The 23,318-nt window shown below is 35.2% G+C and overlaps 3 protein-coding genes across 5 annotated transcripts; 2 read left to right on the top strand and 1 right to left on the bottom strand.

Moving 5' to 3' along the window:
• Positions 1 to 19,047, top strand: EMB2247 (protein EMBRYO DEFECTIVE 2247). 3 transcript variants are annotated; one of them, XM_088212787.1, is made up of 28 exons: positions 1 to 411; positions 838 to 922; positions 1,634 to 1,760; positions 3,130 to 3,213; positions 3,532 to 3,626; positions 5,250 to 5,341; positions 5,593 to 5,646; positions 6,419 to 6,471; positions 6,575 to 6,642; positions 8,128 to 8,203; positions 8,911 to 8,994; positions 9,340 to 9,488; positions 9,579 to 9,696; positions 9,789 to 9,905; positions 10,154 to 10,374; positions 10,573 to 10,662; positions 12,769 to 12,880; positions 13,460 to 13,570; positions 13,688 to 13,825; positions 14,719 to 14,769; positions 15,022 to 15,134; positions 15,894 to 16,041; positions 16,658 to 16,762; positions 16,967 to 17,068; positions 17,349 to 17,421; positions 17,553 to 17,719; positions 17,933 to 18,001; positions 18,407 to 18,511. In XM_088212787.1, exons 1-27 carry the CDS (start codon positions 264 to 266, stop codon positions 17,996 to 17,998), a joined length of 2,847 nt encoding a protein of 948 aa, XP_088068913.1. In that variant the 5' UTR covers positions 1 to 263; the 3' UTR covers positions 17,999 to 18,001; positions 18,407 to 18,511. The 3 variants fall into 3 exon arrangements, with proteins under 3 accessions (XP_088068913.1, XP_088068908.1, XP_088068915.1); XM_088212782.1 differs by lacking the exon at positions 17,933 to 18,001 and having other exon boundaries at positions 18,407 to 19,047; XM_088212789.1 differs by lacking the exons at positions 1 to 411; positions 838 to 922; positions 3,532 to 3,626; positions 17,933 to 18,001 and having other exon boundaries at positions 18,407 to 19,047.
• Positions 19,048 to 19,131: 84 nt separating this feature from the next.
• On the bottom strand, positions 19,132 to 20,729 carry LOC110809782 (Pentatricopeptide repeat (PPR) superfamily protein). Its single transcript, XM_088212798.1, has 2 exons — positions 20,595 to 20,729; positions 19,132 to 20,503 (listed from the first exon to the last, which is right to left on the bottom strand). Exon 2 carries the CDS (start codon positions 20,469 to 20,471, stop codon positions 19,281 to 19,283), a length of 1,191 nt encoding a protein of 396 aa, XP_088068924.1. The 5' UTR covers positions 20,472 to 20,503; positions 20,595 to 20,729; the 3' UTR covers positions 19,132 to 19,280.
• LOC110809740 (uncharacterized) lies at positions 20,712 to 22,794 on the top strand. The gene has a single exon (XM_022035647.2). It carries the CDS (start codon positions 21,126 to 21,128, stop codon positions 22,068 to 22,070), a length of 945 nt encoding a protein of 314 aa, XP_021891339.2. The 5' UTR covers positions 20,712 to 21,125; the 3' UTR covers positions 22,071 to 22,794.
• Positions 22,795 to 23,318: the final 524 nt, after the last annotated feature.

Genomic DNA, 23,318 nt, shown 5'->3' on the forward strand with positions numbered 1-23,318 from the left:
CAGGCAGGCGCGGGCGGAGGAGCGTCGATGATAGACGGGAGTAATGGTCAAGTAGAAGTATCATCCTAGGCTCCTCTCCAGCGTCAAATTATCTCATCATCCATACCGTTACCCTCTTCTCTTCTCTTTTCTCTGCCACTGAAGTCTTAAACCCTCGCCCTTCCGTTGTTGCTAGGGTTTCTCAATTTACTTTTTCTTCTCTTCTAGTTTCACTCTCTCTACTTGTTTATTTATATACCTAAAACTAAAGATCCATTGACGGTATGATTCTCCAATTGGGTCTTTCTACGCCATCTTTACTCTCTTCTTGCTCTGCTTATAGACTCAATCCCCTTCTCTTCTCCAAACGAAGCCGTGGCATTACACTCTCTCCCCGGAATTTTAATCGCATAAAATTTAGATTCTTTGCCGGTAAATTTTGCTCTCCTTTCTGCTCTGTTCGGTTCTCGATAAGCTGCTAGAAAATGGAAACTTATGAATCAAATTCCGCGTTTCTTGGCAATTTCTTGTAGTTTTTAACCGAAGTGAATTTCAATGTATAATATATCGTTTCTTTTTATATTTTATAAATTCCCGCGCCACCAACGGGAAACGTGATTGCTTTTGAATTTAACTTAAACTTGGGTTTTAATATGTTTAGAATGCGTCAAAGTTAGTTTCTTTTTTCTTTGCTTTCAGAAAGTAATCATCTGTTTTTGGTTAGGAGATGTTTAGGTGCATAAAAGCATCAAGATTATCGGTTCGGAATGACATAAAGTTTCTTACTTGAGACTTGGTTCTGATATATATTCGGTGTTGCCTTATGCACCGTTCTGATATTTTTATTCTGTGTTGCAGTTGCTGCATCATTGAATGATGTCTTTACTTCTCCCGAGGTAGCTAAGACTTTTGATTTTAGCTCTGAGGAAAGAATATACAAATGGTATTTTCTTCCTAATTAGACCACTTCATAATATTTTCTTGTTGAGTTTGATATTATTCTTCATTCTTTTCATATGTCACTTGCTAGGAGCAGCCTAGGAATGACTGCTTATTTCTGTGTCTTGCAGTCTTTATTTTTTTTTTAATTTCATGTTTGGAATTAATTTATGCACGACCCTTTCTTCTTCTCCCAGTCATAAATTTCTTTAGCGTATCTTGTACATGCTCAGTTTGCATTTCCCCAAAAGAGGAGCGGAGTTTCAGGCCTATCCATGATCAGGAGAATGCTTTCAACTATTCAATTTCAAGACCTTTGACACTGTTTTTAGGAAAGCTTTATACGAGAGTTTTGCTACACTATCCTTATCTAAAGAAGCAGAGCAGACCCAATTTGCTTATCAAGCAATATTTTATATAATATTTATCTTATTGGAAGCTCTTTTAGCAATGTGCTTTTTCCCCATAAGTTGATGTGGATAATAAGGTCTAGGGACAAATAAAATGCTTAATTTAATTTTTTATTTTTTTTGGATCTTCCCTAAGGCAACACTTCAAAACTCAACTATGTTTCAAGCTAGTTGAATTCAGCTATGTGAATCATATTCTATTACTTTTCTAGTATGCAACAATTTATCCATGTGTGCAATAAAATGGTGTTTTTAATGTTTAACAAACATTAATATGGTATGTTTTTGTGGTTTCTGTATATTAGGTGGGAGTCTCAAGGGTATTTTAAACCAAAATGTGACCAGGGAGGTGATCCTTTTGTGATATCAATGCCGCCTCCTAATGTTACCGGTTCACTGCACATGGGACATGCAATGTTTGTAGCACTTGAGGTTTGTTGAAATGGATTTAAGATAATTGATGTATGGATATTCATTTTATAATTGGGTTCACCTTTTACTAATTTTTTTTTCTTTTTAAATAAAACCTTCTGTAATTGACGTATAACTATTCATTCTATAATCCTTTTAGATTGATTCTTCATGCCTTGGATTTTTTAGAAGAAAAGATAAGTGTTGTGAAGGAGGCACCGAGGGGTTACTCATATAGAAAAGAGAATAAGAAAAAAAATGTATAAGGTACCTAAGATCGTCCCTTTTTTAGATATGATGATAGTACATAATAGCTAAAAGTCTGGAGCCATTAATCTCTAGTGGTAACAACATTAGAATGTACCCTCAAAGACTCTCCTATTTCTTTCTCTCTATAACCTCGGAAGATTGTTAAATGGATGCAGAAATAAGTCTCTTTTTGTTTTTATTCTATTGGATTCCATTGCGAAATCTTCCACTTCTTTAGACACTTATCCACTCACAACCCATTTAAGGCATGAAACACAAACTCAAATCCCATAACCTTTTGTCAGGAACCTGTTCTGATAAAAAAAACCTAACTAATCATTTTTTGACAAACCTAACTACTATTTGATGGATCTTGACAATAACCTCCCCATGGAAGCATCCTTGTCCTCAAGGATGAACTTAAGTAACCTCAAGTCTCCATTGCCACCATAATCATACTGTCCTTTGAACAAATATGACACCATAGAGAGGAGTTGCCAATTTTAATGCCATATAATTAGTTCCACGAACGAATTTTGAATTGGAACATGGTCTTGTGTGCAAAAAGAATCTTCAAGGAGTGTGGCTAGACTTATTTGATAGGGATGAAATTGGGTATCTACCCAGATACCAACTAATGCAAGTCCATCTCTATCATCTGCAACCATAATGGATCTGTCTTGTTTGCCATCAATTGCCAAAAAACCTACTGGTTTGGCGATGGATTTTTTTCAAACACTTAGTGTGCATAGTTAGGTAGAATCATCTCATTAGTTCCATATAACTTTTGGGGAACAATTTTAAAGTGTTTCTCTACAGATCTTTCAATTGCTACTCCACATTCCTTTTGGATTTCATCTACAAAAATCAGAACTTTCATGTCTCCGTCAACACCAATGCTGAAAATACGGTGGTTGTGGAATTTTAACAATCACCTCATTCTCATATACCAAGCCACCTTCATTTCCAACATTTTTAACATGCTTTGGCTCCTCTACAAATTCATCAAGCTCTCGACCATCAATGATTCTACAATCTCCACTATTATTTCGTCGTCAATAAAAGTGTAGTCTAGCATGTTATTTTATGCGATAGCCTTTCTATTTCTTGATCTATCTGATTTTGTGATGGTATATGGTAGGACATTATGGTTAGGTACCACAGAATGAAGGGGAAACCTACACTTTGGCTTCCTGGGACAGATCATGCTGGTATTGCAACTCAGGTACGTATACAGACTAAATGGCAACATAATTATGTCCATGTGCCTGTTGTTCACTTCTTCTCACTATTTGGACGTTAAATTTGTATATTTTTCAATGTACAATGGAAATTCTTGTAGTTGTTTCTGTATCCTCTCCAAAGATGACCAGATATTTATTTATTTTTTGGTCTTAAGATAAGTTTTTAGGGCTTTTAGTGTAGTTAGAGAAATTTTAGTAATTTTTTGGGGATGAAATGAAGCTCCATAAAAAATTTGTATCAAAAGCCATTTGGTTTATGGGTTCTGGATTCTTGTTGAAGTTAACATGCTTTTTCTCAGTTGGTCGTGGAAAAGATGCTGGCATCAGAAGGAATAAAAAGGGTTGAATTGAGTAGAGATGAGTTTACAAAACGAGTTTGGGACTGGAAGGAGAAGTATATTTCTTTGATCTATAAAACATATTTAGCTGTTACTAAATCTGCATGTTCTTATAGCGCTCATTGACTATTTCTTTTTCTCTTTATACCTAATTCCTTTCTCTCCTGCGTTGCTTCATTGTAGAGATTTTTAATTAAGTTCTTTGTGTAAGATACTTATTTCTACTTCATAGCATCTACTCTTGAATTAGATCTAGTTGACAAAGAACACGCATGTAGATATTATTTTCGCCTTCTTATAGGGCCCATTTGTCTTAGCTGAATTTTCTGTAGCTTATAATTGCAATGCGACTTAAGGTAAGATAGTGATGCATTTGGTTTAAGTTGCTTTTAGTGTTATTATAGAAAGCTTATAATGTAAACTTAGCAAAGAAGTATAAGAATAAAAAACATATAAAACATTTTCAAAATAGTGATAACAAGGACAACAACAATAATATAGAACTACTTAAAAATTGTAAAATGAACAAGAAAACTAACAAAAGTCAGGCCGCTAGTATTTGTTTGGCTAAGCCATAGAGTCTGGACACCAGATTTGCACCCATCAACTTGGCCAAATCCTGACTGGTCACATTAAGAGTTACTTGCAAGTCACTATGAGATCTCTATTCCACCACACTGTGATTGTTAGGATAAGTTATCTCATGAGGCAAGCAATAGCAGGGGAGTGACCAAACAACAAATCATGGCAATATTGTGATTACCAGCCCTGCAAGAGGCTGAGGTTGGGCATTCAAAGGTTTCGGTTGATTACATTATAACTTCTTGGCTCAAGAACCACTTATCCAACAATTTTTTAGACTCACTTCAACGTCCTGTCAATGTTGCGTGACTTAAGTTTTATATGAAGTTCAACAATCACATCTTTTTTATATGGAATTAGAATATCAATCTTTATTACTCAAGTCCTTAATTTCTTCATCAAGATTACATAACACAATCACAAATCCCAATTTAAAAGACTACAAGGTTCAAGATTGCACCAATCAAGATTATATAACGTGCTTAGATATCATTTCTTTGGGCCCAATAACCGCTATGCCAACCATTTTGAACCCAACTATTGGCCGTAAAAAAATAAAGCTTAAAAGTTTTGGTATTGTGTGTCTTGAACATGTACATGATAATCACATTCTTTATAATGTGGGGTATGACGATATCGCACACAATTTTAATGGTTGTTTGGTCATGGTTTGGTCAGTTGCTGCCAAATTTAGGTAGAGCTTTGAAGGACAGAAGATGGGGCACTACGAAAATAATTGTGTATGCCTGTAAAAAGTTGGCTTTTCTGGCTTAAGGGAAAAAAGAAGTTGTCACTTGTTTGGCCTTTTGCAGTGCCATTGCACGGACTTAAAACAAAAGACCTTAACATGCTGAAGGATTTGGAGCTATTGAAGGAACAATCTGAGAGTACTATGAACCTGTAGGAATAGTGATGGTCTATACCTATAAGAATGAAGTTTAATAGATATGCAATTGAAGTTTTGTTCCAGAGCCTTAGGTTTGGGATTCATAATTTGGGTTGAGGGTAGCATGACTTAAAATCAATGTGCTGTGTAGCTCTATTAGTTTATCTAGATGACTTCTCTTTTTAGATATTTGTATGGTTCAATATTTCAGGTACGGGTGTACTATTACAAATCAAATCAAGAGACTTGGTGCTTCTTGTGATTGGACAAGAGAACACTTTACCCTCGATGACAAGCTAAGTCGTAAGTCAGTTTTCGTCTTTATCTAGTTTAGATGAAATTTTTTAATGTTTAAATTGTCATGTGAGCTCCAAAGAGATCCTTATTTTCCAATTTTTAATAGATTTTACGTAGTCTTTCAGTACATCAAAGTGTGTCTTCAAGACCTAAAATTACAGCAAACTATGTCATTATTTTTTCTTTTTTCAGGAATGGCTCAAGTATGTTGTTTATATGCCTTTATTTATTGACCCACCTTGTTTTAACTTTTGTAGAAGCTGTAATTGAAGCTTTTGTCAGACTTCATAAGAAGGGATTAATATATCAAGGTATAAACCTGTACCATTCTTTTTGTTTGTGGCTCACTAGGTATTCAGTATGGCTTCTATTGTTCTTAATGTGTATATTTTGATGATTGACAAGCTAATGGCAAGAGGCAAAATAATGGTGAATCATGTAATCATATTCTTCTGTGGTGCTCAATGGCCTATTAACTATGGACAATGATCTATAGACTGTTAGAAATTTATTGGGTTATTGTGGGTTCGGTGAGGAAAGAGATTTGGGCTTGGGAAGGGTTATGTGAAAAGAGGCAATATGTAAAGTTTATTCCACTTACTATTTTTTAGGTGTTATAGAAAAAAAAGAACAATAAGGTTTTTGAGGGTATTGAGGATGAGATATCTAAGATCAGGGATAGATGGTTTCATTTTTTTAAGTCCTTGATCTTGGACAAGACATTTATAAGGTGGAGAATTTTGGGAATGTAATACATATTTTAACTAAATTATAAATCTTTTGTAAATAGGTAGTACCCCCTTGGTTCCTTGTGAATATTTTAACTCATACTTTTTATTTAAAAAAAAAAGAAAATTTATTCCCCCTTTGAATCTCAGGATAGGAAACGGACAAAATTTCTTGTAAGTTTGGAAATTATGCAATCCATCTGAAAGATTCCTTTGCTTTATCGTTTCTGATATTTAAAGAAAGAAATAGGATTCCTGAGCTTGTTCTTGAAAAAAAAAGATTGTTTAGCTCATTTTTTAAACTTATCTCATAATGCCAAGTGGCTCCTGATTTTATTTGTATGCACTTTTCCAGGATCTTACATGGTTAATTGGTCTCCGAATCTACAGACTGCAGTCTCAGACCTTGTGTGTGCTATTTTTAATTTTTGAGTGGATATTGCTTCTGCTGGTTCGATGTATGAATTTGAAAGAACAACATCTAATTTAAGTAGTTACGATCTTTTCTTAGGAAGTAGAATATTCTGAAGAACCTGGAAGTCTATATTATATCAAGTATCGTGTTGCTGGAGGTTCAAGGTAGTATTCAAATCGTGCCTCTTAATAGTTTGCTCTACTGCATTCTGGCATACAGTGGCCCTCTGTCTCTTCCCCTCTGACCTTTTTTTTTCTGTGTTTGGCATGCTTAGCAAAAATATCTACTTTTTTTTTTTGTTATAAATTTTCCTGGCTTAACAAGTATATCTGTATTTTATAAAATCTTTTTAGTGTTACCAGGAGTATTTTTAATAGCATTTATGAGGCAATTCTTTTACCTAGAACTCTTTATTTTTTAAACCTTTGAAGATTTAAAAAACCATGACCATTGATTGCTGAAATCTGTTAAAGCATAAGATACTTTATGTTCAAAATTTTATGAAAGTAGTGTGTGTTGATTTTTATTTGGGGAGAAAATTGTACAGCTTGAAATTAATGAGTCTTTTCTTTCCAGTTTTCTTTTGGAGAAGGTAGTACTAAATAATTTGGATCAATGCTTGTTTCTAGCAGATAGGAAAATTTTCCTTTATGAGTTCTGCCCAAATATGAGATATTTTTCTGTTATTAAGGTTATTTTAGTGGAAATGGGCATTAAAGTCAATTTTATGAACAATTCTTCATTCTTCCAAGTGATTGACATCAGCATTTTGCTCCTTCTGCTGTCTTTTGGTTTCTTGTTTATATGCAGTTTTAGCTTATGGATTTACTAGAAGAGAGATCTAAGTTTCTAAGGGTTTGTTTTTATTCACTGGCTTACTAAGTTCCTGTCTGGTTCATGTCTCATTCAATTGTCAACTAATAGCTAGAACTAATAGCTAGTTCTGATTTGAATTAGCCTTGTTGTATGTTATTACAACATGATTTAGGTGTTTGAGTTACTCTCACCTTCACCTTGAATTCTTTAGGATTGATAATTTAATTCCTGCACTAAGAATTGACCAGAAACTGAACGAAATGGTCTGTAAATGCCAATGTCTTCATCAAAGGAACTTAGGAAAGAGGAACAAACTGAATGCAAATCTTTGATGCTTCCAGAGGATAGTGGACTCTAGAAATGTGGAAAAACAAGCTGTCCAAATACACTACCATGTGTATGTCGCAAAGACCTGGAAGAATCTGATGCCTAATATCTGACAGATTTTCCTTTTCAGTTTTCCTTTTGTATCTTTAATATCCTATGTAAAGAAAAAAGGTGGACTTTTACAAGACACCAAGGGACACGGCACCTATGAACAAATTATCCTTGCAGACAAGTGATGAGACCTAATATCACATATGTTAATTCACTTCATTCCTAAAATAAAATAGATACATTTGCTGGGTTTTTCTTAATATTCATACATGTAAATGTAGTATGGAATTTAAATATCTTTTGATCTTTATGTATCTTAATATTTATGCCTCTACAATCACGTCTAGAACTATGGTTCTTCTTATTTGCTGAATATTCTTATTGCCATTTCTCTTCTATGATAAGTGGCCATACATGTTATTATCTTAATCATTTCATATTCCTGCACCATATAGGGATGACTTTCTCACAATAGCTACAACACGCCCAGAGACTTTATTTGGTGATGTAGCTATTGCAGTAAATCCTCAGGTAAGGCATGTTATCTTGATGTAGTAAACAAGATATAAGTATGCTGACTGCTTGAATTCTTTGTTTATACATCAAGGGTCCGTACAGCTCTTGTATATTTATTGGAAGATGAAAGAAAGTGCAGTCTCCTAAAATTCACCTTTATAGCTGGCCTCTAGAGCTAGTTTTATTTGTAGTAGGAGATGGATACATTGAATGCTTAGATTCTTTATTTATAAGTGAAGGGTCCTTTATTTTTCTCTTCTGTTTTTTGAGATACTGATTTCCTCACAATTTGGAAGATTTATTGTCATGAAATAAACTTTGGTTGGTACAAAATATGTCACCTTTTCTGCACATTTTAAAGATTTTCAAGGTTGTGATGTATAGTTGCATTAGGAACAAATTGAAATAAACGAGCAATATTTAGATGCAAAATATTGAAAGGAAATAGAAAAATAAATTTGATATGTGTTTTAAAGAATGCATGCTATTTTATCACGCTTTTCACACATGTAAATTGACAAGGTATGTTCTATTCGAGAATGAAACTAACAGGTTTATCTATTTAGTAATATTTTGCCAATAAGTGTGCATGGTATAGAAGTACCTTAGACACATTAATAGTGCGTCTCCTACGTGCACAATTTTACTTAGCTGTATAATTTCATAGATGTATATGTAATTCTTTGGGTTTGAACTTTTTCTAACTGGTTTGTGCTATACAGGATGATCGTTACTCAAAGTACATTGGTAGGATGGCAATTGTTCCTCTGACATATGGCCGTCATGTCCCCATTATATCAGACAAGGTGAAACGTTTATTTTATATTGTATCTTTCTTTAATTTTTTTATATGTTAAACTTTTTCCTTTTCCTGAAGATTACAAGTTCCTCAAACATTCTTCTATTATTATTATTACTACTTTTTCTATTTAATGTTGATTTTGAATTTAATTTTTATGCCATCTGTTCTATTCTTTTTCTTTCTTTCATTCTTTGTGTGTGCGTGTGCACAAGAGGAAGAGTATGCACGCATGTGCTTGGGTGGGGGTTTAGAAGGGACATTTTAAGAACTTTATTCCTTGAGATCAATTTAAACAACTCCATATAAAAAAAAGGGATTCATGGTTTTGGCTAAATTTTTGTGGTGGCAGTATGTTGATAAAGATTTTGGGACTGGAGTGTTGAAGATAAGCCCAGGACATGATCATAATGATTACCTTCTTGCTAGAAAGCTTGGTCTTCCAATCCTTAATGTCATGAACAAGGATGGGACACTAAATGATGTTGCTGGGTTATACTGGTAAGTGTTTGAAAGAAATTCACAAACTTGTTCAACAGTTATCAAATTGGAGCTCCGCATAAACTATCAAAATGTCTCTTGAAATATTAGCGGCCTTGATCGGTTTGAGGCGAGGAAGAAAGTGTGGTCAGATCTTGAGGAGACAGGGTTAGCTGTTAAAAAGGAACCCCACACTTTAAGGGTTCCAAGATCTCAGCGTGGTGGAGAAGTATGTATCATCCCAAATTTTCTTTTAGATCTTGCTGATGTGCATAGCTTGTTATATTTTATTCTGATGTATTCTTTGTTCCTTTATGTTAGGTCATAGAGCCACTTATAAGTAAGCAGTGGTTTGTAACTATGGAGCCTTTAGCTGAGAAGGCTCTTCGTGCAGTTGAGAAAGGAGAATTAACCATTATGCCTGAGCGATTTGAGAAGGTATGAACTGTAATTTAGCTTCAAATTTGCTCAATCATGGGGAAACTGTTTGTTTATTCATTCATTGCCTGGAGTGAATGCACTGCAATGTATTGTTTATTTGTATTTTGAAAGATACTCTCTTTTTTCCCTTATTCTATTTTTGGCTATGAGTCATTTGAAGACATCTTTGATCTATCTGTAATTATAAACTTGTTTACGTGTTAGGCCACATGCCTTTGCTCATGCCTACTCTTTCCTGCCGATAGATATATAATCACTGGCTGTCAAACATCAAGGATTGGTGTATAAGCAGACAACTATGGTGGGGACACCGGATACCTGTTTGGTACATTGTTGGAAAGCAGTGTGAAGAGGAATATATAGTAGCAAGGAGTGCTGATGAAGCTCTTGGGAAAGCTCATGAGAAGTATGGAAAAGATGTAGAAATATATCAGGATCCAGATGTTCTTGACACGTGGTTTTCAAGGTTTTCTCTATCTTGGTGAACTTAGTAATAGTGAAAGTTCTCCTTTGCAAATTTCAAAAATCACTTATTTTTTCATGCTCGTGATTATGAACTTGGAAGCTTCTTACAGTAAATCACTGTGCATTCAAATGAATATATTAATTCCCGTGTGTGATAACTGTTGCATACTCTCACAAACTTTGTATTGCTTCTCTTTAGTGCACTGTGGCCTTTCAGTACTCTTGGGTGGCCTGACGTGTCTACTGAGGACTTTAAGAGGTTTTATCCGACAACAATGCTTGAAACTGGGTACACACATTCTTACCACTCTGGAATGCTGTGTCATTTTTTTTCCATTATTTTGGGTTGCATGGCTGAAATCAAAGTCACCTGCTGGAGACTGGTGAGATGTGGTTCATGTCTATCTATAACATTTAGAGGAGTGTGGTTGCTAGCTGGAAATTTTTTCGATTACCAAGGTAGTGCGATCCAGGAAAACAGCGGTTTTTTAGACCAATGTTCTTTTCTCAATGATATATTAGAACTAATTATATGCTGCTCCTACGGATGTGTATTACTCTAAGTCTTGCAGATAGTTGTTGGTTGAGAACTGTGAACGGATGTGTATTACTTATGGAGGGTAGACACTCCTATTCTGTGATACAGAACATGAAGATCCTAAAATGGACATATTTTTATGTAATTATAATGTTTAAGTGTTATTAAGGTATTTACGTTATTTAGGAACTAGTATCTATATCTCTACTATTGGTTATTTCAATTAAATAACTATTTTCTTATTTTGTAAAATTCCTAGATAGGCTTAAGATTTCCTACATTGATTGTATTATGATGCTTATAAGTAAGATACTCAACACTACTCATTTGGCAGATTATTTATTCTTGTTACTTAAATATTGAGTTATTGATTTGATCTCTCTTGTTCTTCACACCTGTCCACTACTCTTGTATTCTTCCTTGAAAGTCTTCACATTTATCCCTTTTTTTCCTTTGTCTGTCTATTCGTCTATTCTGTTCCCATGTTTTTCTTTTCCTACTTAATAGGATAATTGTGGTTCTACCATTACGTGTCCTACAACATTCTAATTCTATTCTTCTGCTTGTAAAGTGCCAAGGTTGTTATCCTACTTCAAAATATGTCTTCTGTTTTGGGCTAAAGCTCACCTTTTTTAAAGGATGTCTTTTTTCTATTTTGCATATGGATGGGATGTCTGCTAGGTCTTAAGTCTTTATATCTTTTCTTGTTTTGTTATATATTCTTATTGTATGTTTCTTGTTGGAGGATATCTTATCCTCTTCTTTTCTACATATTCTCTTTCTCTTCAATAAAGTTCTTCGTAAAGATAAGAGTGAACTATCTTTGCTGCTTAAATTGTAAAGATAGGCTTAAGATTTCCTACATTGATTGTATTATGATGCCTATAAGTAAGATACTCAACACTACTCATTTGGTAGATTATTTATTCTTGTTACTTAAATATTGAGTTATTGATTTGATGTCTCTGGTTCTTCACACCTGTCCACTACTCTTGTATTCTTCCTTGAAAGTCTTCACATTTATCCCATTTTTTCCTTTATCTGCCTATTCGTCTATTCTGTTCCCATATTTTTCTTTTCCTATTTAATAGGATAATTGTGGTTCTACCATTACGTGTCCTACAGCATTCTAATTCTATTCTTCTGCTTGTAAAGTGCCAAGGTTGTTACCCTACTTCAAAATATGTCTTCTGTTTTGGGCTAAAGCTCACCTTTTTTAAAGGATGTCTTTTTTCTATTTTGCATATGGATGGGATGTCTGCTAGGTCTTACGTCTTTATATCTTTTCTTGTTTTGTTCTATATTCTTATTGTCCGTTTCTTGTTGGAGGATATCTTATCCTCTTCTTTTCTACATATTCTCTTTCTCTTCAATAAAGTTCTTCGTAAAGATAAGAGTGAACTGTCTTTGCTGCTTAAATTGTAAACAAGGCTTGCTAATATGCAAAGAATATCAGTACGGCATCAGTGTTCTGTGGGTTGTAGTTGTTCCACATGAAAGATCATGGATCCATTCATTTAGAGACATATTCATTTTTGAAAAAAGGTACATTAAACAAAGTTCATCATGTATTATTTTCTCTTTGCTGATCCCAATAAGGCCGAGTACACTCATGTCTGGAAAAAGCACAACAACAAATGGAACAATAAGAATTTTGTTGAATTCCAACTTCTTTTATTGAGAAGTACCTTGACTACAAATCTAACTATTGTCCCTTTACTTTTTTACACAGTTCTGGTATTAAAGACATGTTTCACTCTTATGGCTGTTATAGCATTCCTTGCATAGAGTTTATTTATTCCTATTTTTATTTGGTTACCTTCCTCCCTTGTGAGTTTAGTTTCCATATTTGGGCAGGCATGACATATTGTTCTTCTGGGTTGCAAGAATGGTCATGATGGGCATTGAGTTTACAGGGACTGTGCCATTTTCTTATGTCTATCTTCATGGACTTATTCGGGACTCCCAAGTGAGTAGCATAACTGAAAACAGCTACAGCTTTTATATCTCTATGTAATTACATGAAAGCTTTTGTTTCTCACGAGTTAACTACTTCTAAGTGTACAGTGCACTGTTTATTAGGATTCTACATCGTTAATACTGCCAATTTCCTTCCTCACTTTGTACAATTTATTTAACTGTGTTTCTGCTCCTCCAACACATCTTTATTGCAACATCTTTCTTCATTATCAAAGTTTTGTTAGTATGTTCTTCGATGCCAAAAAGAAAAAGTTTTATCCCTATGTTCTTGATGTTCTTGTTACTGTGTACCCTGATTTAGTTTGTTTACCTAAAGGGTAAGATCTAATTATTATATAAATAGAAAAGCATTTGTTTTTTTAATTTAAAAATCTTTAATGGGCACAATTAAGGAGCAAAAAGTTTATGCCTTCCTGAGAGGGACAACAAGTTTTTTCCTCTAATAAGCTTTTCAAAGCTCAACCTACTTCTGTTTTTTTACTTTAGTTCATGTTATGTATGAATTCTGCGTGCTCATAACTAATATATGCAATAGATCTTGATTTGTTCAATAATGAAAATCTTTCAGGGGCGGAAAATGTCTAAAACACTGGGGAATGTAATAGATCCAATTGATACAATTAAAGAGTTCGGAACTGATGCATTAAGGTTCACGCTTGCATTAGGAACTGCTGGGCAGGTTCGTACCTTGGAGCTCTGGAAATTGAATCTTAAAGGCAATACTATAACAATAAACATATGCATATAAGATGTCCTTTCATGTTGTCTTGTCTAATTTCACATGGTTTTCTTCCAGGATCTTAATTTATCAACTGAGAGATTAACTGCCAACAAGGCTTTTACCAACAAATTATGGAATGCTGGCAAATTTGTTTTACAAAACTTGCCAAATCTGAGCGATGCATCTGCTTGGGAAACTATAGTTGGATATGAGGTTAATTTATTCTCTTTCTGAGACCATCGAGTTAGATTGATCATATTATGGACTTGTATGCCAACCCTGCTCTTTTAAAATAAATTTACTTAAGAAGCAGAAAAGAAGTTTATGATGACAGACAAACATCTTTCTGTTAGATATGGGACAGGATGACTTTTTTAGCAAGCTTACAGGTCAAGGCACACAGTTATTTCTCTGAGATAGCTATTTCCAGTCTCCATCGCAATTGGGAGGCTATCATATTTGTTCATTAGTATTCCACGTTATTTGTTCTTTTATGTTCAGTCAAGGTTTTTCCTTTCTTTTTTGTTGAATTTTTGTGAGGACGTCTTATTCTCCTCTTTGTACTTTTCTCCCCTATCTTTATAAAGCTTGTTTGTCTATCAAAAGAACAAAAAGCAGACAAGAAGATGCTCAACCCTAGGTTAATTTGCAGATGATATCTCTGATCTTGCACATAAAATTGGAGCAAGATAGGGGTGAACACCTGAAATGCCATTTGCTTCCAAGAAATATTTTGCACATAAAACTGCAACTTGAAAAATATTCAGAAAAGGGATGAAAAAGTCAGAAACTGCCTTCTCTATTTGGAAGATGCCACAATCTTTAAGTTTTGCTTCATGAGCAAACAAGTCAATGGCATGCTTCTTAATAGGCTATTATTGCCCCGGCTTAAATGTAGATATTAACTGTGAACTGTGAATAGTGGACAGGGAAATGGGAATAATTGCTATTTCTTACCCCTACTGCTTTTTCTAATTTGTCGTAAAAATTATATAAAATGGACTTCTTTTCTTATTTTACTTGGGTTGGGGTGACATATCGCTTTAAGAAATGCAATCATCATCTTGTCTGTAAACTAAATTCTTCTTTTTTTTATTTTTGTCCAGTTTGGTAAAAAGGAGACATTACTTGCCATGCCTTTACCGGAATGTTGGGTGGTGAGAAAACTGTCTTGCTTTGTTGTCTTTCCAGTTTATTATACTCTCATAATTGTTGGAATATATGTTCAGATATGATCAAGAGGGTGGCCCTAGATGTTCATGTCCTGGCCTCCCAGAGAAGAAGGCTCGGGCTCATTGTAGTTTGCATTTACTTGACCGATAACAAAGCATATACTGATATATGTTTTCCCATCATTGTAAATTTATATTTGCTAAAACATCACTTAAATAGCATCATGTAACTTTCAGGTCTCAAAACTTCATATTCTTGTCGATTCAGTGACTGAAAGCTACGACAAGTTCTTCTTTGGAGAGGTTGGAAGAGAAATATATAATTTCTTTTGGAGTGACTTTGCTGATTGGTATGGCACCGTATTCACTTAATGTTAAACATAAGCTTCATTCTGAAATAGGATTTTTGGTTACTTTTATGCAGTTATATTGTAGAAAGTTCATAAATAAACTACAGCAGAAGTAAAAAGATCAGCCTTCATGTCTAACAATTTTATCTTTTTTTTTTCTGAAAAAATCTGACAATTTTATCTTTCAATGGGCTGATTTCACGAATTTTATTGTAACTGTTTTGCTTTAATAGATTTTTTTTTAAATAAAAAGTTTGATGTGTATTAAATACATGCATCAAGGGGTGCAAAACCTGCGTACAAAAGAATTTATAAATCTGTTAGTATATCAATTAGATCACCTAAGTTCTCTGTTGAATACAACGGTTGTTTTTGCTTCAATAGATATGTCTTATATATCCTTGTGGGTGTGCATATGGCAATAAATCAGTAGTTTGTTAATCTTATACCTCTCTCTCATGAATACAACGGTTGTTTTTGCTTCAATAGATATGTCTTATATATCCTTGTGGGTGTGCATATGGCAATAAATCAGTAGTTTGTTAATCTTATACCTCTCTCTCACTAATACACACACACACACACACACACTATGATGGATTGGACCGGCTGTATCCAGAATATTTTGCTGAAATTGTGAGGAAGATATTGCCAAGATGGCATGCTTTTTATCCTCCAATATAGTGAAATATCAATAGATTAGTCAATTTCAAGTATTGAGGAAGCCGTTGCCAACCAACATTCTTCACTTATCAACAGGTACATTGAAGCTAGTAAAGCTCGCCTTTATCACTCTGGAAGTGATTCAGTAGCTTCAGTAGCACAGGCAGTTCTATTGTATGTTTTCGAGAACATACTGAAGTTGTTACATCCGTTCATGCCATTTGTAACTGAGGAACTCTGGCAGGTAACAGGTTTCAAATGTTTTAACTTGTCTTGCTGCAAGCTGTGTATGGGTCTCTTTCGCATACTAATTTGTTAAGATTTGTTACGATAGAACTAGATATCAGATCATAGTTCACCAACCAAGTGGAAAGAAGTGAGAGACAGTTCAACATCACCATTTTTGCTCAACCAATAGAAGGGAAGAGAGTGAGGGGAGATTTTGGGCCATGTTCTACATAACATGACTTTTCTCTATAGCAAGAATTATTGAATTTCTTTTTCCTGTTCATATCCTTTCTATTCTCACATATTTAACTTACTTGACACTCAGACCATGATTGGTATTATGTCTTTTATTGCGCTAGTTATAGCCCTGCTAGCAGGAGTTTACTTTTCACTTGCAATTGGTTCATTTATTGATCATGTTATGTTATATGTTTAATTTGTGATACTTTTTTTTTGTGATTATTCTGAAATTTTTACTTTCTTGCTGATTGAAGATTTCTCTTCTGAATTAGGAAAAAAAAAATGAAACAAAACAGAAAATGCACCTTGTAGGTTCTCATATTGACATATGTATATGATGCATAATTCATGAGCTATCCATGAACCATTTGCTTGTTTGAAAATTTATGCAGGCACTTCCTAATAGGAGAGAAGCTCTTATAGTATCTCCTTGGCCCCAAACTTCGTTATCGAGGCATGTTAACTCAATTAGAAGATTTGAAAATTTACAAGCTTTGGTGAGTTCTAAATTCTGCTATCTTTTACTGACTTGATCCCTAAACTACTCTGTTGCATCAACTTTAACTACAGCCGAGTTGTACATCCTTTTAAAGGAATAACCTTACATTGTAAAATATGTTTGAGACCACAAAATAGAGAAGTGGAAAAATAGATGGGACAGAGAAGCAAAAGAATAATTAATTTCTATCCTTGTGTACTAGACTAGGGCAGTCCGAAATGCTCGAGCAGAGTACTCTGTTGAGCCAGCAAAGCGTATATCTGCATCTATAGTTGGAAGCACAGAAGTAACTGAATATATATCCGTAAGTAAATCCTTTTCATAGCAATTATCTTTATTATTAAAAAATTGAAAGTCATTCTTTGTGTTCTATTACTATTACTGCGTGGTTTGAATGCAATAATTATCTGCTTGACCTTGGTTAGCAACCTATACATTCCTACTCAGAGCAGTCACTAACAAACTAGACGGCAGGGTGAAGACTTTCTTTTTCACTGGTAGATTGCGGTGTTTGTTAGCATGTGTTAATCATGGAATATGAGTCTATGCATGTCTATACGTTCCATATTAGTTTATTTTGGCAGAAAGAGAAGGAGGTTTTAGCTCTTCTATCCAGACTTGATCTCCATAATATCCATTTTGCGGAATGTCCTCCAGGTATGTTTTCACTTTCCACTTAATTGTCTTTTATCCTTTGGCTGAGATATTTTATTTGTTGTTTTAATCATTTTGGCTTCTTATCAACAAATATATTTCTTCTTTGGGCCCCAAATTCTACTATATTTCAGGGGATGCAGATCAATCGGTACACATTGTTGCCAGTGAAGGGCTAGAGGCGTATCTTCCCCTTGCTGACATGGTTGATGTTTCTGCAGAAGTCCAACGCCTCTCCAAGCGACTCTCCAAGATGCAGACTGAATATGATGGCCTTGTGGCTCGCCTTAAATCCCCTAAAGTATGAATTTATACTGTTAGGCATACATACAAGTCATATGAATACACTCATAGGGAAAGAATGTGCAAAAGTTTTAGATATGACTAAGGTTCATAATATGATCACAACCAGGTAACTGTTAGAATATAAACAAACACCCAAACATTCCAAAAGCACTCCTTGGACCTGCAACGAACTCCAATTTCATCTGATAATCTGTTTAAACATGTCCAGGGTTCAGTTGTCTCTGATAGATGTCTGAAGTCTGAACCCACTGCAGGGAGTTTCATGATGTGGTAACAGGTGAAAGATAAGGTTTATGTTCTTGTAGGTTTAATTAGTATTTCGAGGAGCTCATTCTAGTATATTGTCAAGAAGCTACTTTAGCTGGATAATTTTGAGCTTTATTCTCACAAGCAGATATTAGAATTGGGCCTATTTTGCTTTAGCACGTTACCATTACTGAATATGCAATTGTTGAATTGCATTAAACCAGAAGCCCTTTTTCTGGTAAAAAGAATGGATTTGAGGCTTATTTCAGACATTTTTCATGAACTCCAGGTCACAGCATAGGAAATATAAGCTAATATATTTGGGATGTGATATATGGATTTGTGACCCCTTTGCTCTTACCATACATCTTTTCTTCTTTTTTTTGGGCCCTTGATGTGAGAACAGGGTACCATAAGACTATTTTCTGTACTGCAGTTTGTAGAGAAAGCTCCTGAGGATATAGTCCGTAGTGTACATGAAAAAGCAGCAGAAGCAGAGGAGAAGTTAAATCTAACCAAAAAACGTTTGGCTTTCCTAAAATCAACTCTTTTGGTTTCGAAGTAGATTTGAGCTCACCACATTTTTTGTCGGGAAAACCCGAGCCAGATTCAATACTATGCACCTCCAACTGCTTTAGGTTCAATTTTTCCTGTGTTCGGTGGACCTACTGCAGTTAAGCTGCTGGCAAACATTCAGAGGACAGATGGTCCAGTCAGCCTGAGCCGAATTGGACTTAGCAGCTAATAACAGCTTCATTGTCCCAGTCATGCTGCTCTGCCTGCTATTGATTCTAACATATCATTATCATGTCAATGTATAGTTGTTTTAAATTTTATCCCGTTTAGTACTCATCATTAACATTAACAATATTCTTTGGCAAAGTCAGTCCTATATTTTTTTACCATAGCCATGAATCTTGGTTACCTCATAGACTTGTAACTCAAACCTGGTAGCATTGGAAACCAAATATTTCTGGATGTTTGAGTGGCAGTCTCTTTGCCAGATATTCTCCTTTGGGAGTAGAAAAACTCTGCTTGATAAATTTTATAATAATGGTTTTTTGTGTTAATTGTAAATATATGTGATCACCGTGTAACAGCCATATATCATCAGAAATTTATGACATGTCTGCTACAAGAATTAAACTTACACGTTGAACAAAAATAAATGGAATATATTCACATAACCTTTTTATGAAAAATAGAGCTGTTAAAGAGTTAAAATTTAGGTTTTAATTTAGAGAACAAATTTAGACATGTGTTATATATAAATTTATAAATAAAAAATAATAAATAAATTATGTACTAAATTAAATCCTATACTCTATTTTTTTCTGCGCAGACAAAGCTTTCATGTTCACTGTTTCAGAATCCTCCAAATCGTATAACCCACTAGGGTTCAACCCTTCTGACATCATCTCCCTGTAAACTCCAACAGCCTTCTTCTTGTCACCTTTTCTGCAATAGCTACCAACCAATGCATGATAAACATCAACACTCGGCACCATGAATCTATCTTTCATAATTCTCAAATACCTTTCTCCTTCCTCTGGTTTCCCACATCTGCAGAGGCCACCAATCAAAGATTCAAACACCTGTAATGGAATTCCTAGAGCTCTGTACTCCATTTCATAGTACAGCTTAAAAGCTTCTTCAACCTCACCTCCTTTAACATGCCCAATGATAAGATGAGAATATGTGATTTCATCAGGGATAAATCCTTTCTCCAGCAAAATTGTCAGCAACCCATTAGCTCGCTTCAAATCTTCAATGGCATTGACCTTCTCTAACATCTCGTTGAAAGCTGAACAAGAAGGTAAAGTTCCCTGCTTTACCATTTTCTCACAAAGGTTCAAGCTTTCTTCTACTCTCCCTGCTCTTGCGCAGCCATGGATGAGATGATTGAAGGTCTCAGCGTAAGGTTTTAAACCCATGATTTCCATCTCTTCCAACAATCTATTTGCTTCTTCAATCTTTCCTTCCCTGCAATACGCTCCGATAAACGATGTGTGCAGGAAGGAATTAGGGTTGAAACCTCTCTTAAGCATTTCTTCAAACACTTGCCATGCCGATTCTGAGTCTCCGAGTTTGGTTTTAGCGTAGACAAATAGAGAAAACCCAATGGTGTCAAGAATCATATTTTTTTGCAGTAACCTCTTCGTCAACACCATTGCTTCTTCAATCCTTCCTTCTTCTATAGCCGTAAAAATCAAACTGGTATTAACGATGACGGGAGGAGCACACCTCTTTCCATGGATTCGGTCCGACATGTCAATGAAAATTTTCAATTTCCCTTCCTTGCACAGTGCGCTAACCATGATTCTAATTGTTATTTCATTTGGGTAAATTCTTCTCTCGATTATATGCTCGTAGATTCTCCAAACCAGATCGTTCCTGTCAGATTTCTGAACAACGTGAAGCAAGGAGTTGAAGCTTATGACGCTTAATGTAAATCCATGTTCATCCAAACGCCGACAAACGTCGAACCCAATCTCAATCATTCTCAGCTTGGCGTAACCTTGAACCAGTAAATCTAACACAAGAGGAATGGAATTAGTAACCTGATAAGTATCCAACAAAGAATCCACAACCGAAAATTTTTCTCTCGAGCCATGAACTATTACAGTGTTCTTCAGCAAGGACTCGAGTAACGCTCTTGCATCGATGAGGAGGCGAGCTCGAACCAGGATGTGAATGGCGATACAGTAAGAGCGGATTCCATGGGGGTGGTTTTTGGTTTTTGCCGACCAGTGGAAGAAGCCCAGAGCTCGTTTGGCATCGGTGGGTTCTTTTAGTTGCAGGAGTATTGTATTGATAAGTGAATCGGTTAGATGGATGGAAGAGAATTTTGCAGAGAGAGTTTCCCAGTTTGAAGCTGCTCTAAGTGAATCGCAAATGGCGATGGAAAGTGAAGTGGTGGCGGTGTTTGGTTGGATTTGAGTGTGAGTTTTGAGTAATCTGGTAATTGAAAGAGAAGAAATTGGACGTGGGAGACGGATTGAATTCATTGTTGATGATCAGAGATGAAGTTCACCATTTTAGTTTCTGCAAGTTATCAGTTTAAGCAAAAGTTAACTACTACAATTCATTTCTTTTATATTATTGATAAAATATAAAAATATTTTCTTTTAACTTCCATATATATATGTATATATATGCAAAACCCATGTGCAGAAAACATCAAAACAAGTTCTTTAGCCCACAAAAGAAGCCTGCACTTGCCCATAACCATAGCCATGGACATGGAGTCCAACCCTTCGCTCCTTAAACCCTCTGCTTCTAAATCTAAACTACCCATCAAGCGGAAAAACCCAGAACCAGATCCCATCAATTCCCCACTCCCCGCCAAAAAAACTCCTCCTTTCAAGTCTCACCGTATCTGGACTGATCCCGACGAGATCAGCTTCCTTAAGGGTCTTCTCCAATCTGGCCTCTCCTTTCCCAAAGACCTTCCCCTCTTCTATCGCCGCTTCTCCTCCTCCATGTCCAAACCTTACTCCTATTCACAGCTCTCCGACAAGCTCCGCAGACTCCGCGGCAAGTTCCGCCTCCTTTCCTCCCGTCTCTCTTGTGGCCTCCAACCTTCTCTTCTCTCCCCCCACCACCGAGCTCTCTTCCGTCTCTCTGCTCAGCTCTGGAGCTCTGACTTCGCTTCTTCTTCTCCTTTTGATTTCAGACACCCCACACCTCCTCCTGCTGACGATTTGATTCCAACTCATACACATGCCCCAATTCAGTTTAGTTTCTTGCCTGATGTGCATCGAGGTTCCTCCGACCCTGATCATGATGCCGATCGGGATCGTGCATGTGATGGGAAAATGAGCGAGATGCATGTAGAATGTGATCTTGGCCATGGTGATGGTGGTGGTGGGTTTGTAGGTGCGATTGCAAGGAGTGCTTTAAATGTGTTTGATGAGTGCTTGAAGGACGTTCTTGCGAAACAGGGATTGATTTGTTTGGATAATAGGAAAATCCAAGGTGGTGAAACCAAGGATATGGAAACGAGGTGGAGGGAGCAGCGACTTGCAGAGGTTGACGTGTTTAGAAGACGATTGAGGTTGGTTCTTGACAACTCTCTTAATGGCAGCTTGATTGTGTAAATGATCTAAAAAATTTTAGATTCAGTTCTTAGTTTTTTTATCTTCTTCTGTACATATTGCTCTGTAGGTAATATATATATATATATTGATTTATTTCTTGATGTAATTATGAGTTTGTTCTGTAAGTATTTTTCCTGCTTCACAATGTGAATACATGATATATTACATATATATATTTATCATCAGTTTGCTATGTGCAACTCTGCTGAAACATGTTTGAGATTTCATAAGCATATTCTTGTTGTAGTAATTGAAGGTGGAAAATTAGAAATTGAATTTAATCAAATGGGCTGGAAGTATTTTTCCTCCTGTAGAATGTTAATACATGAATTTGATCAATATATATATATATATGATATATATCATCAGTTTGCTATATGCAACTCTGCTGAAATATGTTTGAGAGTTCATAAACATATTCTTGTTGTAGTAATTGAAGGTGGAAAAGTAGAAATCAGATTTAATCAATTAGTAAATCAACTATAGCACCCTAACTTTAACCCATAAAATTTAGAACACACACACACATATATATATATTGTAAAAATTTAATTGAGAACAAACTAAATTTCAAATTTTGATATCTCAAACTCAACTAACTAGAAATTCAGATAAATTGGAAAATGAAATACCACTTTATTAATAAGCTAATAATTTGAATATTAAATAAGAACCAACATCCCCATGTAATTTTCTTAACATAAATTGATAAAAAAAAAAACAAGAAACATAGAGTTTGTTTACAGACGTTTGCCTTGGCGACATTGTTTTCCAGGTTCACAGCCTCTGTTATAAGGATTAGCTGGGGTAGGGGTACATTCGTTTGATGTTTTTTACTACACCCCGGAGCCTTACCAGCTTCCTCAATAGGCTTATACTCTATATCTCTGCCCTCTGTATCTCTCGCCAGTAGGACACCCATGAAGAGAACTATAAGAACAAAAGCCAGTAGCCTCTTCTCCATAGCCATTTCTCAAGGTTTAATTGAATATTAATCAGTTGTTTTTTATTTGCCTTGGAAATTGGCTATCTATGAAAAGCTTAACTATTTGAGTTCTGGTGGTTTTCAGTTGAACATTTTTTAGTTTATATACCTGATTAGAAGCTAAATAAACAAATTTATTTTCTAAAAGTGGATTAGTAAATTAAATGTAATTTTCTAATTTAAGCTCCTAAAGATTCCTATGTTTTCTCTTAATCCTCAGAAAGTTAATCTTCATCCCACATATTATTAACTAATAATTATAT

This window comes from Carica papaya, chromosome 1, assembly GCF_054855325.1.
Source record: "Carica papaya isolate Zhongbai chromosome 1, ASM5485532v1, whole genome shotgun sequence".
In the NCBI taxonomy this organism is placed as follows: Eukaryota; Viridiplantae; Streptophyta; class Magnoliopsida; order Brassicales; family Caricaceae; genus Carica; species Carica papaya.

Excerpts from the sequence above, each read along its gene's own strand:
- LOC110809740 (XM_022035647.2), top strand. The coding sequence starts at position 21,126 with ATGCAAAACCCATGTGCAGAAAACATCAAAACAAGTTCTTTAGCCCAC.
- LOC110809782 (XM_088212798.1), bottom strand. The coding sequence starts at position 20,471 with ATGATTGAGATTGGGTTCGACGTTTGTCGGCGTTTGGATGAACATGGA.
- EMB2247 (XM_088212782.1), top strand. The coding sequence starts at position 264 with ATGATTCTCCAATTGGGTCTTTCTACGCCATCTTTACTCTCTTCTTGC. Across the intron at positions 1,761-3,129 it reads CAATGTTTGTAGCACTTGAG|GACATTATGGTTAGGTACCA; the intron begins GTTTGTTGAAAT and ends GGTATATGGTAG. Across the intron at positions 17,720-18,406 it reads CTCGCCTTAAATCCCCTAAA|TTTGTAGAGAAAGCTCCTGA; the intron begins GTATGAATTTAT and ends TCTGTACTGCAG.